At 36.8% G+C, this 17,014-nt stretch overlaps 1 protein-coding gene across 2 annotated transcripts; it reads left to right on the top strand.

Moving 5' to 3' along the window:
* Positions 1–301: 301 nt before the first annotated feature.
* cracdlb (cracd like b) lies at positions 302–16,602 on the top strand. Of its 2 annotated transcripts, none has more exons than XM_056253572.1 (12): positions 302–372; positions 5,062–5,173; positions 8,368–8,424; positions 8,762–8,918; positions 10,371–10,500; positions 10,673–10,834; positions 10,938–11,006; positions 11,153–11,362; positions 12,326–13,532; positions 14,948–15,273; positions 16,039–16,141; positions 16,256–16,602. In XM_056253572.1, the coding sequence occupies exons 3-12, from the start codon at positions 8,376–8,378 to the stop codon at positions 16,411–16,413; spliced, it is 2,571 nt and encodes an 856-aa protein (XP_056109547.1). In that variant the 5' UTR covers positions 302–372; positions 5,062–5,173; positions 8,368–8,375; the 3' UTR covers positions 16,414–16,602. The 2 variants fall into 2 exon arrangements, with proteins under 2 accessions (XP_056109547.1, XP_056109546.1); XM_056253571.1 differs by having other exon boundaries at positions 11,138–11,362.
* The last annotated feature ends 412 nt before the right edge of the window (positions 16,603–17,014 follow it).

The raw sequence follows: 17,014 nt of genomic DNA, 5'->3' as shown, positions 1-17,014 counted from the left end.
TATTTCTACAAAAATGTGATTCTGCTTGATTGATTTTTATTTATTTATTCAGTGTTGCCAGACGACCTCTAGAATAATAAAACCGATCTTAAAAAAGTCCATTATCTCTATTTTTGTGTTATTTGTTAGAGTAGTGGCAATGCTAGTCTTCGTCTTTATAATCCCTGCAATTAAAACATAAATAAATAACAAGCAAGAAAAAAAAGCTCATTAGAAGAAGCGCACCTGTACGCTTCAGCGCGTCATGTGTCGTCATGATGTGGGTGTGGCCAATCAGGTGAGCTCACTAGTGTCGTTCAGTCTCGTGAGCTGCGCGAGTGTTGTTGATGATCTTAGCGCAGGTGCGCGCTTCTGCATCTCCATTCTACAGAGGTAAGACATCCATTTATGAGTCTGCTGTGGTTATTTTTCTGTTCATATCCATCCTCTTCGCGGCTAATAGGCATGATAGTTTTTGGTGGGTTGTTTTTAAAATTGATAAATAAATAGACGCAGTCTTACATCTTTGCGACGGCGATTTCCAACCATGAGATGCTGAACTTTAAAAGTATCTATCTATCTATCTATCTATCTATCTATCTATCTATCTATCTATCTATCTATCTATCTATCTATCTATCTATCTATCTATCTATCTATCTATCTATCTATCTATCCTTAAGGACTGTTGAATGTAGCCTATTGTAAAAACATTAGGAACTTTCAAAACAACTTTAATTTTGTGCAAATGTTGTTCTCAAAGTAGATGTCTTTCTCTAAGCAAGGTAAATGATAGGATAAAACCTTTTAGAGGATGTAAAGTCTAAGAAGGCCACCATCAGAGGTTAAAAAAACAATCTTTGAAATAGGTGATGAGATATTTCAAAAGCCCAAATAAAGATGCCCAGTTCTGATTCTGAGTGCACACTGTTCCTCAGCTGATTATTTGATTCTGAAAAAGAGGTTTTGCATGAATAACTTTCGGTGCGTCAGACTCATGTTCATGTGATGCACTTGTTATTAGGGCAGTGTGTTCAGTTAAGCATGGGTACATTAGATAGTAGATCATTATACTGTAAGACACATGGTTACTGTAAATGGCTTCAACTTTAGTGATTCCACTTTCTAATCTATGTTTATATGTTTCCTACATTGTATATCTTATCACTAGTATCCTACAGTCAGAGATATTTACCGTATATCATTTCAGATGCTTTAATTGTTCCCGTACTGCTGTTTATCAAGGGATCATGTTGTGATTGACCTCCTACACTTGTATTAAAACAGGTGTGTGATGTTTGATATAGTCTGTCTAGCTCACGTTAAAGTAATTATAATCCAAAGGTCAGTTCGTTTAGGATAAATGCAGCGTTTAGGAGGGGTCAGGTATATCTTCAAAACACAGTTAATGTTCAAGCAGATTAGTCACTCTATCTGTTGAGAAGTTAATGTTTGCAGAACGAGAACTAAACTGTCCTGAAAGGGAAAAAATTTGAATGCAGAGCTTCAAGGATAAAAGTGAGTGAATATAGCAGCATACAGGTTTTACAGGTCTAGTATTATATTAGGCTATAAATAATAATAAATAATAAAAAAGTGCTGATATAGAGTGACCACAAAAGCAGTAGTGCCCTACTTGTTACTTTTTTTAAACTTCTACAGGATACCCAGGGAACATTCTCAGAACTGGCTTATGTTCTTAGCACAAAAACATTGAAACGTTGAAGTTGGACATTTTGATCTATCTAACGTTTTGTAAAGTCGTCATGAAACGGAAAATGTGATAGTCTTTTCTTCTCTACAGTGTGACGTTTATCCGAGTGAAACAGCTTCTCGAACAAGAATAAATGTAGGGCGGGACTTGATTTTGTCCATGGGGAATTAATTGGATATTTGTGGTTTTCTATTGGTGGATCTCTTGTGAGTGACAGGTTGCTCCGCCCTCTCGCCAGTAAACACGTCATCAGGGAAGAGCTGCAAGAGGGAGGGGAAGTTATTTTGATTAAAGATTATGAGGGGCAAATTAATTTAAAATGAATGATGTGCTCAGAGAAATCATTCATAATAAATACTGCAATATTCCATAAAAAAATAAGAATTGTCCAACTTGATTTCATGGTAAATTAATTAAAACATTATTACTTACTGCTTGCTTCAGTTCAGAGAACATTCAAAAAGTAATGTTTCCATAATGTTTGCAAAGTGATAAAATGGAACATTACCGTTGCATAACAAATGCTTAAATAAATTTAAAAAAACCTGGACGTTTTGAATGTTCAGAGAACTGTAGGTTAGCAGAAAATTCTCAAAACATTGTTGTTAGCTGGGTATATATTTCTCATAGCCAACCTAAAAAAAACATAAGAAAAGTTTGTTACGGGATGTTAATGAATTAACTGAATGTATCGCATGCTGTACAGTGTACAAAGATGGGCTTGCCTGCGTAGATTGCATTTCACCTGGGTAACGCAGTCCTTGAATTGACGCATTCATACCAAAAGAAAAGGAAAGGTCAAATCTGAAAGAAAGAAGAAAAAAAAACCTAGAGAGAGTGCGCCAGAGTGCGAGAGATGACATTTCTGGTCGAGTCTCAGGGTGTTGGGTTACATTAGGTCAAAACAACCGGTTGCCAACTACATAATGTTGTCTCCTTCTTTGGTTCCTCTTAAAGGATTCATTTAGCATCTTTATGAGCAGGCTGAAAGGTCGATTAAAACTTGTTGACATTCATTAATTGTGTAAGCTGTTGATTCAGAGCTTATTTTTGGAAAGGTCTTCTGGGAAACTCCTCGGGTGTCACCTGCACTGTTTGAACGTAAGCTAACCTTCTGGGAGACAAACAAGATGGAAAGGAAATGATATCACACAAAGCTTAACAGTCTCTATGTAAGCAATAATGTGCGAGAGGCTGTGCTTTATGGTGAACAAGTCACGGCTGAACGGCGTTGTTAGACACAACGCGACGCAAAGCCTCATGGCTTCATGGATCTGAGGATAAAGTTCATCTCTGTGAAAAAGAAAGCCTGTAATACTCAAAAATAGAATGTGTGTGTGTGTGTGTGTATCCACACGTGCACAAGTCAGAGGCCTTTATCTTTGCAAGCACACATGTACCCGGTCCTGAACACTAAACGATGGTCATTTTTGACCAATATAAGCTCAAATCATGAAGCCTACAATCAGTCAGTTTGAAATATAAACACAAAACATGTCCTAATTTAAAAGAAAATAAGCTGACAAAAAGATTGAATCCAATATTTGGTGATAATATTGCACAACGAGAGATTTATAAGCAATTTTTTTGTCGGCCGGTCATTTTTGACCGGGAACCCCACAAGTGTAACGAGGTGGGGAAAAAATATCCAAAACATTTTGGGAAGTATTTATACTTAGTGTAAAAAGTCAGTAAATTTGAGTCCAATGCGATAATATTAACTTACTAACATTTTCGGGGAAAAGAAAATCCTCTGACCCGAACACTTCCACTTCTGAAGTCGTAATTACGAGATTCTCGCTTTGCCTTGTTGTCGGAAAGAATAGGAATCATGGAGGACGCAAGGTTCATTTTTGTCTATTTCTTAGGGAAATCTTATTAAAGCCAAAATGTACCGCACATATTTAGTCAACATACGAAAAAATGTAGCGCTCCATTTGTTGGCAACCGTTTAAAAATTGCTTTCGCTAGATCTAGATAGGTTGCTAATGATCCCAGCGTCAAATAAATGCTAATTTCCGATATGTATAATACATCCAATGGTTATGGTAATAAATAGGCTATATAACGCATGAGTTGATATGTTGTGGGAAAAACAAATAAAACTAAACTAAACTTTCCTCAAATATATTTAAAGTGTTTAGCCCGCCCAACTCTGAAACTCGGGTAGCAAAATGATCTTTCCCAGTCATGAATAGGACTCGAGAGACAAATTTACAACTCGTATTTACATATTAGACTTGATATAAATGTGTTGAGTGCACTTTGTGGGACTTTACTCAAGCATCTCAGCCTAGTTTTAAATCAGTTGTAGTGCACAAAACATAGTTGGCCACAGAGATATGCAAATACAGAAAAACACACCTGGCGTACTTAAACCAGCAGTTTTCAATGTCAACACAGAGCTAAATGTGACAGGTCAAAGAACTAAACTACATTTTTAATCAAATTTACCGTGGCCTAGTCAGTGGTAAGAACGAGTAACTACACTGGAGTTTTCAAATCAGTGTAAAAGTGAGTTAAAATCTTGGCTCTGGCAACATCACAGTCACGAGATGTAAAAGATGTACATGATGCACAGAATCTAGAATATATTCACTGTAAAAAAGTATACACATAATACAGGATACCAACATTATAGCATAATAAACATACAGTATACACATTTTAAAGTACTTTAGCAAATATGTAAATGAAATGGGTGATGCAAATGTCCTTTAATTTTTCATTCTGTAAAACAAATGAACAGTTTGTCATGTGGTGTTTACCAGTGGTTAAAGATTCAGGTGTTTGTCTCCAGGAGACATTTGTAAAAGCAATGGCCTATGGTTTTCATTCAACCTATTCGTATTATAAACCACTATGAATGCTTTATGGTATTCAGATCAGAAAATAAACTGGAATTTTATTTTTCCCCGGCAATTATTAAGCAAATGATCACTTTAATATTTTAGGGGAAAAGCCACCTGCCTACTGTAATTATTAACTCCTACAGAGGACAAAATATGCTTTAGTAAGGGCTTTTACTAAAGATCGTTGAGGGACTTTCCCTGAGATCATTGCAATGCAAGAGTTGAGCAAATATAGAGAAGGTGAAGAAAATAATTTAGCAGTACATTGAAAGAAATGAATGACGATGGATCTCGTCAGGCTCTGAAAATCTATATCACCATATCTACAATAATAACCAATGAGAAGATCCCTGGCAGTTTTAAAACACATCTAATTTATTGCCCTCACATCCTGTTACTACCAAACTCTTTGTTCCCACCCTCTCTCTCTCTCTCTCTCGCTCTCTCTCTCTCTCTCTCTTTCCCTAACCTAGCCTTTCTGCCTGGCTATAACCACCTCTTCAACTTCATTTGCAGATGTCAGTAATCTAAAACTAAGGACTGGAGACCACAGCGGAAAAAGCTACAGAAGAAAACAAAGGAAGCTCTCAGACGAGGGAGAACATTCTGCCTCAACGTAAAGCTGCTGGCAAGTTTAGAATAAGTTACTATTTAATGTTTTTGTTCGTTTTCATTTTTACAACCAATTCAGGGTGCTTTACTATAAGAAAATGTATATGATCAAGTTATGACAACATGTTTTTCCATTACTTTAACTCTTAATAATTTAACCAATTCCATTTTTAAGTTATACAAAAAACTACTTTCCAACTAGGAAATATTGAATAAAAAAAAGAAGAGTTGAAATGAGAGTTGAGAAAACGCTGTTGACATTAACACCTAAACAAATATTTTGTGAATATTTCCTAGTTCCCTGCGCTTGCATAGCATGTTCATTAATTTGGGGGTGGGGCAATGTTTCTTTTGGGTGTCGATTTCAAATATCAAGTTCTTCTCAGAAATTGTTTACTGCACCTTTAAGGCAGCAACTGAACTTAAGTTTTTAAGTTGAATTAGGGGAATATTTTTTAGTGTTCCTCAATAAACAATTTATTTGATCAAAAACACCGTAAAAATAGTAACATTGTGAAATATTATTACAATATTAATTATTTTTAAATATATATATTTTAAAATATAATTTATTCCTGTGATACAGCCAATACAGCCATAAATTTGGCTCTTAATATGCAAAACACATTGATATTTATGAATATGACCTGCGGGAAGAAAGCCGACCCTTGATGTTCTAGCCTTCCTCTATTACATAACATTGATTTTTGATCTTTTGGTTAAACAAAAGTCTATTATCTGCCATTGTGTTGATCCTAATCCTGACTATAATGCATAAAGAGAATGTATAGCACTTTTGTCATCCTCTGCACGCTCAGAAGCACATGGCATAAAGATTTTATATTAGACAGCAAGGACAACAGGGTTTATTGGTATTTCTGTCATTAGATTGTTTGGTTAAGGCCTGAGGACAGTAGTAGCAGGTGTGTGTGCATATGCGAACACAGACATTTACATAAATTGATTGCTTAATTTTTTTATAGAACCATCTCATGCTACGTTTCAGACACACACCCCAGAGAGCACAACAGGATAAAGTTACAGCCATGATAACAAACTGATGATTGTTTTTATTAGCATGGTTATCATGCTATTATTATTACTCATACTTAAGATTAGGGACCTATTTCAACAAAGCACTAATGCCAAGTATTCAAATTTGGCATAATTATTCACATGCTTGTTGAGGAGAGATGTGCTATTACTTTTAAGAGATACAATTTAAAATCTCCACCTGATGGATAATAAAAAAAGACACTGAGTGTGCCGCTTTTGCATAGTTTGTGCTTGCCGTTTAATAATCATTTGAAACTCAGCAAACTTAGGCAGCTCCAGTAGTAAGATGAAAAGATTGATCTGGAACTTATTGTAGTAATATTGGTCTGATTTAGTTAGACTGATGATTGTAATGGGGAATGGTTGAATGCATTAACTAATAGCTGTATTTGAGTGATTAATTATTACATTTTATATTGTATATTTTGTATTGCAACTTACCTGCTCGGGGACTGCAGATGGAAACTAGCTTAAGCTAAATCTGGTGCAAAGCATCTTTAATTAATGTTTTTTTGCACATTGTCCCTGTTGAAATAAATAAAAAAACAAAAAAATAAAAAAATAAAAAAAGAACTCGGTTATGGAAACTATGTAGAAACCTTAAATAAACAATTTAATAATCAATTAAAAAGGTGCTTATCTGCATGATATTACGCTGTAGCCACATTGGACCAGCGGTTTGGAAAATGGATGGAGGCGGGAATTCATTTGGTGCGACCCTCATAGTCCATTATGGGTATTCCAACGCTATCTCACGACTAATTCGTACGAATTCGTACGAGTGATTAAAAGGTGGCTAATTCGTACTAATTCATACGACCTCACTCGTACGAATTTGTACGATTTGTCTAAAACCACGTGATGGGTAGGTTTAGGGGCGGGGTCAGGGGTAGGTCATTCGTACGAATTCATACGAATTTGGTAACTCGTAAAATATGTACGAATTAGCAAAAATCGTACGAATTTGTACGAGAGGTCGTATGAATTAGTACGAATTAGCCACCTCGTAAAATTCGTACGAATTGCCGTGAGATCGGGCTGGGTATTCTCTAGCCATTTAGCGTACATTGGTTGTACACTTGTTATTACGGTGCATTATGGGATAGCATGAGTGCACTCGATAACATCCACTTTGGTTTCGGACACCGCTACAAATGGCTGTCCCCTCAAATAGTGCTCAAATAGGGTATTAGGGGCGAGTTGGAACTGCACAACAATGCACTAAAGAACTACTTTGCTAGCGCTATACTGTATCAACACCTGATAAGTTTATTGATCTTATTCTAATCTGTGAATGAAATACTGTAAGTGTAATGAACAGTAAATGTTAATGCTCTGCTGTTCTACAGACACTCCAAAGAATAAATATGAGGGCATGTGTGTGTGAGAGAGTGTGTGGTTAATGAATTGTAAGAGCTTGGACAAGGGCTTGGTTTCCCAGGTTGCAGGTAGACACAATCTAGTATTTACTAAAAATTGCGTCACCCGCCTTGTGCATTACTAAGCAACTGGTGTCCTGGCCAAAGTGAACTACTATTCTCTCCCCTTAGAAGTCACTGTATTACAAGTGGCCAGTGATTGTATCACAACACAAAGCCAATAGAAAGACACAGGAGATGTTTGCACAAACTGCATGTGGCACAGTAAGACACGCCAAAGAGGATGAAAGCAGATGCTGTGCGTCATCCTGTTTGCCAATATAAAAGCAAAGAGACCAGCATATGACTCTCTGTCTTTACATGTACGTCATCAAACTTGTGAGAAATAATCTGGGTTATATGATTTAGTAGTGCACAATTACATTTACCTTACATTTTAAAAGTAGTAGATTCAGCTATTGACTCTGTATAAAGAGCTTTTAAAATGAAAAAAGGAGCAGCTCTTTCCTTATTAGGACATTGAGCATTCTAACAAATGCTTAGAACAGGGCTCATCACCTTTGAACACAGGAAATGATGTAGTAAAGTGCAAACAGAGTGCATCAGCTGATCTTTACTGATATAAACAAGACATGCAGCAGACACTCCTCCACACAGTTTCTATTTAAAGTCTTGTTCGTAATTCCATTACTCCAGTCTGCACACACTGAGATTTATACGCTTTTCTTTTTTTTAGAGTCATTAAATGATTTTCTCTTCTATTGTGGATCAACAGATAAAAACATGGAATCCGGCCCTGGAGAAATGGACAAAAATGGAGAGGAACTCACAGGTTTGTGTTCGAATTCCTGATTTATATACATTCACACATTTTCTTTTTAAGGATTTATTAATGAGAAATACATGCGTTAGTGATTTTACTACGCTTAAGGGCTATTTTTAGACACAACATTAAGAAATATTGTCTAAAACTCCCTTAACCATAGTTAAATCACTGTAACCCAGTAGCCTTATGATATAAGACACCAATATTGAATAAAAAATTATTATAAAAAAAATATAAAAAAATCTGACCTTACTTTACAAACAGATCTTCTTATGACGTCATTAATCTCTATTTCTGGAGATCCATGCAAATCAATCTTTCTTATTCCTGGTCTCTTCAACAGGAAGGAAGAAGTCACGGTTTAAGCAGCTGAAGACGCGTCTCTTTGGAAAACTGAAGAAAAAGGAAAGCGAAGGGCTGATTAAGCAAAGCCAGTCCGCTAGTGACATCACTGCTCCAGAGGCCATAAGGGAAGGCTACGACTCTGAAGAGGAGTTTTCGTAAGTCGCTGATATGTCAATAAATTAAAGTGGCCCTATTATGCTTATTCTTTCATGTTGTGTATAATATAGCTGTTTGTGAATGTAAAAGGTCTGCAAAGGTCACGATAAATGTTAATGTGTAAGTTATTGCCTACATCGAGTCATCAGTAATTCCAGTCTTATTTCCTACACGAACTTACGTAGGTTTAAAAAAAAAAATTGCATAATGCCAGCCTATGGTCTGTATTGGCTGCCCTAGAACATCATCTACTTTGACCCTCAAACACTAGTTTGTAGCTGAGTCTGATAAGTTTGGTTCATGTTATTCACATGTCGAAAAGACACTGTTTTCTGTGCTGCCAAAGCAAATCCACATTGCATGCACTTCCAAAGAATGAGGACTCAGACTGGAATTGATACAGTAGAACTGACGCCATTGTTACTGATCGTATCAAGTGCTGAGGAAGATCAGGGGCTAAAATTCAGACATGGTAATGGGCGTTTCATTTATGACACGTTGTAAGCAGTAGGCCAATCACAACAGACTGGGCCATTTGACCAATCAGAGCAGAGTAGACCAATCACAACAGACTGGGCCATCTGACCAATCAGAGCACAGTAGACCAATCACAACAGACTGGGCCATCTGACCAATCAGAGCAGAGTAGACCAATCACAACAGACTGAGCCATCTGACCAATCAGAGCAGAGTAGACCAATCACAACAGACTGAACCATCTGACCAATCAGAGCAGAGTAGACCAATCACAACAGAATGAACCATCTGACCAATCAGAGCAGAGTAGACCAATCACAACAGACTGGGCCATCTGACCAATCAGAGCAGAGTAGACCAATCACAACAGACTGAACCATCTGACCAATCAGAGCAGAGTAGACCAATCACAACAGACTGGACCATCTGACCATTCAGAGCACAGTAGACCAATCACAACAGACTGAACCATCTGACCAATCAGTGCACAGTAGACCAATCACAACAGACTGAAGCATCTGATCAATCAGAGCAGAGTAGACCAATCACAACAGACTGAACCATCTGACCAATCAGAGCAGAGTAAGCTTCAGACAGTTTTTATTAATTTTTTTCAACCTTGGATGCATGCAAATCTATTGTAAAAGACATTCAAAACAGAATTAGGAACCTTCAAAATAGCACAATAAGGGCACTTTAACATCAAAGAGCTGTCCAGCTTGTTAACTAATCAGATATCAAATTAAATTGGTTATTTGTACACTATATTGCATTGTAGTGTGTGGGGGTGTATGCATGTATAAAACCTAAAATATAGTAAAACAATGGTACAATATATTGAATATATACTATTTCATATAACCAATAAACATATTTAGTACAATGTCTATGTTATTATACAGATATTGTACTGATGTTTTAGTACAGATATCCTACTGAAACAAAAAAATGAACCCACTGAATCTGATCCGCAGGTACCCGCAGTGTCTGAGCTCCAGGGCGCTGTCTCACGATAGCATCTTCTTTACCGATCAGACCCAGTCCACAGAACCAACATGCGTTCTTTCACAAGAGAACGTTCATGGCAAAATTAAGGCCTTACAAGTAAGGCCTTCTTTGTGGAGAAACCAACAGCTTGCAAATGTTTTTGTTAGAAAAAGACAGCAGATTATTTGAACTACTCTTATAATGCTACAGCAGTGTGCTTTGTTCAACTTTAATTTGAGTAAGGCCGGTTTTCACTAAATAGCAAGTGGTTTATATTTTGTTCCGGCAGTTGAAACTACAGCAACAGAACTTACATCTAGGTCCTCCGCCAATGTTGATTCCTGGCAAACGCACAGAGGACTCAGGAACCACTTCAGAGGATGATGGTTTACCGTGCAGCCCACCTGAGACGTCCTTCCACGAGCGAGTGAAGCATACAGACGTTTACAAGGTAACAGAACAATAGAGATAGAAAGTTAAAACATAACAGAGACATTTGCTACTACTTTAACTTCGACCTTATTCATGGAATCCAAATGGCATTCTTCTTTCAGTATCCCGGATCTCAGAAACATCTGAGCTCTCTGAGTTTAGCAGGAACGGGAAGTGAGGAAGAAGAACAGGTAATATTCATGTATAATAATACGTAATATTAGCACACCGCATTATTCAAAAACAATCTGTGCGAATAAACATTGACAAAGAAAAATTTGGCATATATACATTTTTTGATGGTAAATATTGTCTCACTCAGGGTGATCCTTTCCAGCCATCATCAAGGCCTCTATCCCCAGTCTCCAAAGCGTCCCCTCAGCCAATCATCTCCCCCACCTCCGCCTCGACCACACCCCCTTCAGGAGTTGACTTCAGCAGCCCTGCATGTTACATGGCCAGTTTGGATAACTCGGCTGCCCGTCATCGCATGTCAGTCAAACCGAGGAAACAAAGAGCCAGCACAAGGGGAAACAGAGTGCCAACGGTAAGACAGTGAGGGTGATAAAATGCATATGCCTCAGCTACTTCACATCAAGCTGTGTATAAATGGATTTAGGGAGCATTAAGTAGTTTAAATTGGATAAATGTGACAACGTTACACTGGATGTGTTAAAAAACTAGATCCCTCTCATTGTAATCAACGGCAGTGTGGACACTGGAAGTGCTTATTTTATTCATTTAGAATTATTTTATTTACAAATATGTGTTTATTTTATTATTTATGTAACTAAATTAGTTATTTTAAAATGGCAAAATAACTTTAAAGTCCCATTCAAAGTAGGATTTTATTTTCAAAGGATATTAACTAAAACTACTAAAGGTTTTCATTAAATTGAAATCAAATATAAATAGTAGATGAAAATCACTGAAAACTGAAATCTGCCAAAAGTTATGAATACTTATAGGCCATGAGACGGGACCCCAAATTTGGGCTACCGGTACCATTTTGAGGGATTACATTTATTTTTGATTGTCATGAAGGTACACATCTCTAGTGTTGGAAAATGTGTGATAGCATCCGATCCATGGTAGCTTTAATTAGAAATCAACACTTATATCATCCTACCTCAAGGTAAGGTGTTCAGTGACTACAAAGAGAGAAAAATTTATCCTTTTATAATTTTAAAAATTTATTTAAAAAAATTATATATTTTTTTATTATAAAAAATTATAAAATTTTATAAAAATTTTATTTAAAGACAAATTAATTTATCCTTTTTCTTGACATATGTTTGAAAATCGTCCTCCGTAACCAAAAACTACCTTGAATCTAATGCTATCACACATTTTTCGAATACAGGGTCATATACCTACACAAAAATCACCATGCGGTTTAATCCCTCAAAATGGTACCAATCAACCCTCTGTCTAACGGCCTATTAATCATTACTAAACAGTTGGTTTAAACAAAAAAAAAAGTGAAGGCATTTCGATCTCTCTTTTCCAGGTATCTCTTTCTCCAAGGTATCGGTCAGAAAGCATCAGTGATCTGGACAACGTTCTGTCTGAGGAAGATGATGATGATGATGATGGCACCATGACGTCCACAGAGACAGAGCAACGTCGTTTGTCTTCCTCTCCGTCTTCGGACCTAAAAGAGAAGCCCATCTCTACAGAACCTACAGAGATATCTCCTGCAAAGTCAGTGCAGAACCAGGAAGAGAACCCCAACAGAACTGAAATTAATTTCCCATCTCTGGGTTTTGACATCCTTAAGTCGGAAGAGCCTCCTGAATCTGAGGGCAAAGTCACCACAAATCCTCTTTATTTGCAGCCCATGTCCTTTGGCTTGACCTCAAGCTCATCGGGTCCACCTTCACCATCAGGACTTCCAGAATCTACACAACCATCAAGAGCAATAGTGTCATTAAGAGCCCATTCACCTATCCAGAGACATGATCCAAATGATATCCAGATTCAGATGAGTGAGAATCTTGTGTGTGGAACAAATACAAAGGAAAGCCCACAGGAGGAAGCATCCTTTAGACAATTTCCTGTACCTCTGCCTCGCATCAAAAATCTGAAAATGGAAATAAGAAGCCCTATGTCTCCAAAAGGAGCCATGGAGGCCTCAACAAAACCTTTCATTGCATCTGCAAAGCATCACTCCAAAACAACAAGTGAGACTGTGACAAAGCAGAATGAGGGACATTTGAAAGGTACTCCAGGAATCAAGACTCAATCCAACAAACCCAACCTAGAGCCGCAGAAAGATGAAGCAAGAGAAACGAAACCAACAGAGTTTCAGAATCTCCTCCATCAAACACAAGACACAAAGAGTTTTCGCAGAGAAGTAGCGCCTCCTATGATGTCCAAACCAACAACAGAAACCAATCTTAAGACTGATATTGCTACAGAACACGAGGAAACAGAGAAACTAGAGGAACCTGAAGACAGAAAACAGAAGAATACTTTTGGGGTGCAGCTTCGCACAACCTCTCTGTCGCTGAAATATCGCTCTGAGGTTTCCAAAATTAAAGATGAAACCAAACGGTACAGTTTAGAGTCTAATACAGTGCTAGCTGACTCAGAAGAGCATGCTGGGAAAACAGAAACCTTCAGAAATATGTGCGATGGCAATTCCAAGAATAAACACAGTGTTCCCAAAAAACAAGATTCACAGAGCTTGGAGTTTCAGCTTGCTGCCCAAGACAGTGAGTGTAAATGTCTTTTTTCTTTGTTAAACTATATCATATTTGGTATCTGTTCGTTGAATTGGTTCAATCGGGGTTTTTTCCCCTCAAGAAAATGGTCATAAAATTAAACCAAATATTTAAGGAACTGGATATTTGAACCAGGGTTATTTATTATAGTTAAAGTGCCCCTATTATGCTTTTTCGAATAGGCCTATTACCTTTCATGTAGTGTGTAGTACAGTTGTTTGTGAATGTAAAATGTCTGTAAAGTTTTAAAGATTAAAGTGCACTCAGTTATTGTCTCTTAAAAAAAGAATCCATTCTGAACTGCTGAAACGAGTCGTCAGCAATTCCAATTTCACTTCCTGTTAAATACCTAAGTAATAATGAAACAAATTTTAATAAGGCCTGCTTATGGTCTTCATTGGCTGCCCGCAAACAATGTCTGAGGCACAACAGACTGGGCCATCTGACCAATCAGAGCAGAGTAGACCAATCACAACAGACTGGGTCATCTGACCAATCAGAGCAGAGTAGACCAATCACAACAGACTGGGTCATCTGACCAATCAGAGCAGAGTAGACCAATCACAACAGACTGGGTCATCTGACCAATCAGAGCAGAGTAGACCAATCACAACAGACTGGGTCATCTGACCAATCTGAGCAGAGTAGACCAATCACAACAGACTGGGCCATCTGACCAATCAGAGCAGAGTAGACCAATCACAACAGACTGGGTCATCTGACCAATCAGAGCAGAGTAGGTTCTCAGAAAGGAGGGCTTTATACAGAGACTGAATCCTAGAACAAACTGTTTTCAGACTCTGAGAGAAATTATTGTTTGGAATGATGTACCTTGGTTACATGTAAACCAATTGTAGGAAACCTCCAAACCAAAATTAGGAACCTTTAAAATAGCATAATAGTGGCACATTAAATAATACAATTAAACAAAAATGTTATTTACAAAAATAAATGTTGTAAATTATATAAAAAAATTCACCTAGCTGCCAAGGCAACATTTCTCATTTTCATTTAGTTTGACTTGATATACTAAAATGACAAAAACACACAAAAAATTACAAAAATTGACTAAAATAAAAATAAAAACATAAAATAAGAAAAATTATGTTATTTGTAATCTGAAAGTAACATAAAATCATTCAAAAGTGCCGGTTTTGCTGAGCTAATTTTATTTTATTTTTACTTTGAGAGTCTTAGAAAAGTTGCTCAACTTTTAACTATTTGATATTCTGGGCAACAATGGCCGACTTACACAAGAAGAGTCTGTTTTATTGAAATGTGCCCAAAAGTAATAATTATTATTATTGTGTCATTTCATAACACAGAAAACAAATTTAAATGTACAATTCTTTCTAGTTGACATGTCTGCCTTAATAAAGGTTTTTTTTTGTTTGTTTTTTTTACAGATGGAAGACCACCTATCCAGAATACATCAGGAGCAACTAAAGAATCTGTGTCTGAGCCAGGCTGGAAGAATCTACCCAGAGAGAAGACCAGAGCTTACCAGCCATTCTTGAACAGACTGGCCACAAATCACTCACCAGTCCACCCGTCACCTCCAACAGCACCTCCTGCACAGCCTCCCAAACCATCCGTACAGCCTAAAACACAGCCACTGACCACCGCCGCGCTTCATCCTCTGAAAACACAGCACACACTGAACACACCAATTCAGCCGGCCTCACAGAGACCTACTACTAAACCAGCACCTAGTGGAACAAAAGACAAGCAGGTAACATGGCTGGAGAGCACAGAACACACTTTATGAACCAAGTTATAAACGCAACACTTTTGTTTTTGCCCCCATTTTTCATGAGCTGAACTCAAAGATCTAAGACTTTTTCTATGTACACAAAAGGCCTATTTCTCTCAAATATTGTTCACAAATCTGTCTAAATCTGTGTTAGTGAGCACTTCTCCTTCGCCGAGATAATCCATCCACCTCACAGGTGTGGCATATCAAGATGCTGATTAGACAGCATGATTATTGCACAGGTGTGCCTTAGGCTGGCCACAATAAAAGGCTACTCTACTGTATATATATTATATATATATATAACACACAAAAAAACAGAGACAAATTAAGGAAAAAAGTTAAATGTATTGGTAATATTCTGATAGGACATATTCCATTGAGTTTACAAACTATTCATTTAAACCTAGAACACAATGCAATGCACAAATACAAATATATCTATCTATCCTTTATAAATACTAACTGAAAGAAAATATTATATAGATTAACCGAGAGACTACACAGAATATTTAATATGATCTTTTACATGTATATAATTTTTCATATATATATATATATATATATATATATTTTATGTAGATATATAATATTAAATATATATCTACACATCTATATAGATGCTAGATACGTATATATAATGTGTATATATGAAATACATATATATTCAAAATTATTAAGTCATTAATTTAAGGTCATTAAGATGCATCCAATATAATTTAATTATGTCTTTACTCTTTGCAGGACAATGGTAGGAACTGTACACCAGAAGATTACACAACAAAGAGAGCAGCAGCCTCCAACAAGATGGATGGAAATGCAAAACACGTCCCATCTAACACAGAAAGTAAGCCACTGCTTTGACTGTCATTTTCAAATGTTTGCAATTTTTCTGCTGTTCTTCAAAGCTTAATCATTTGATATAGACGTTGATGTGCATGTCCGTGTTCCTCTGCAATAGCACTTACCGTCACATCTGAGCTTCCAGCAACATCAGCATCATCATCGCCACCGGACGTCTCTCAGCAGCAACAGCCACGGTCAGATGGAGCTCAGCCGTCCTGGATGGAGCTTGCCAAGAGAAAGTCTTTAGCATGGAGTGACAAAACTTTAGAATGAAGATGAGACAATCGACCAGAGACATTCAGTGATGGACTTATGAAGTGGTGCAATACCCAATGTTACAGCGAATGAATGTAATGCTGTGTGTGTGAGATTGAGTGAGTGAGTGAGTGATAAATTATTATCTCTTGTATGCTAATATATTGTAGAATTATAATTAATTTGCATTAGTAAGATGTTACTCAACAGATTGATTGTTATTTACATAGTAATTATGAATGAAGAACATGTATATCTATAGTTTATTATCAGCGTTTTTATAGTAGGCTATGTTACATTAAAACTGCTGATTCCCGATACAGTGATAATAAACTTAAACAGTGACTACTATGCTTATACAATGAGTCAATGGTATTGCATTATATAACAATATATCAAAGTGGCATTTATAAAATGCAATATTACATCAATACAAACTTACAACATGATGGTTACACTGCCCTCTGGTGGATACAACATACCCTGACTACAAAAGTGTAAAATATAAATGATCCATGGCATGTTCATATTCCATTCAAATTAGGATAACACGTGGCAATTAGTTATAGTGAATATAGATAATTAGTGATTATCATCCATTTTTCCACATCTCACCAAC

This window comes from Rhinichthys klamathensis, unplaced genomic scaffold (genome assembly GCF_029890125.1).
Source record: "Rhinichthys klamathensis goyatoka isolate OS25496 unplaced genomic scaffold, OSU_Roscu_1.1 h1tg000107l_1, whole genome shotgun sequence".
NCBI classification, from domain to species: domain Eukaryota; kingdom Metazoa; phylum Chordata; class Actinopteri; order Cypriniformes; family Leuciscidae; genus Rhinichthys; species Rhinichthys klamathensis.
Note: the sequence above shows the minus strand (reverse complement) of the source record. Positions and strands in the feature narration are given on the sequence as shown.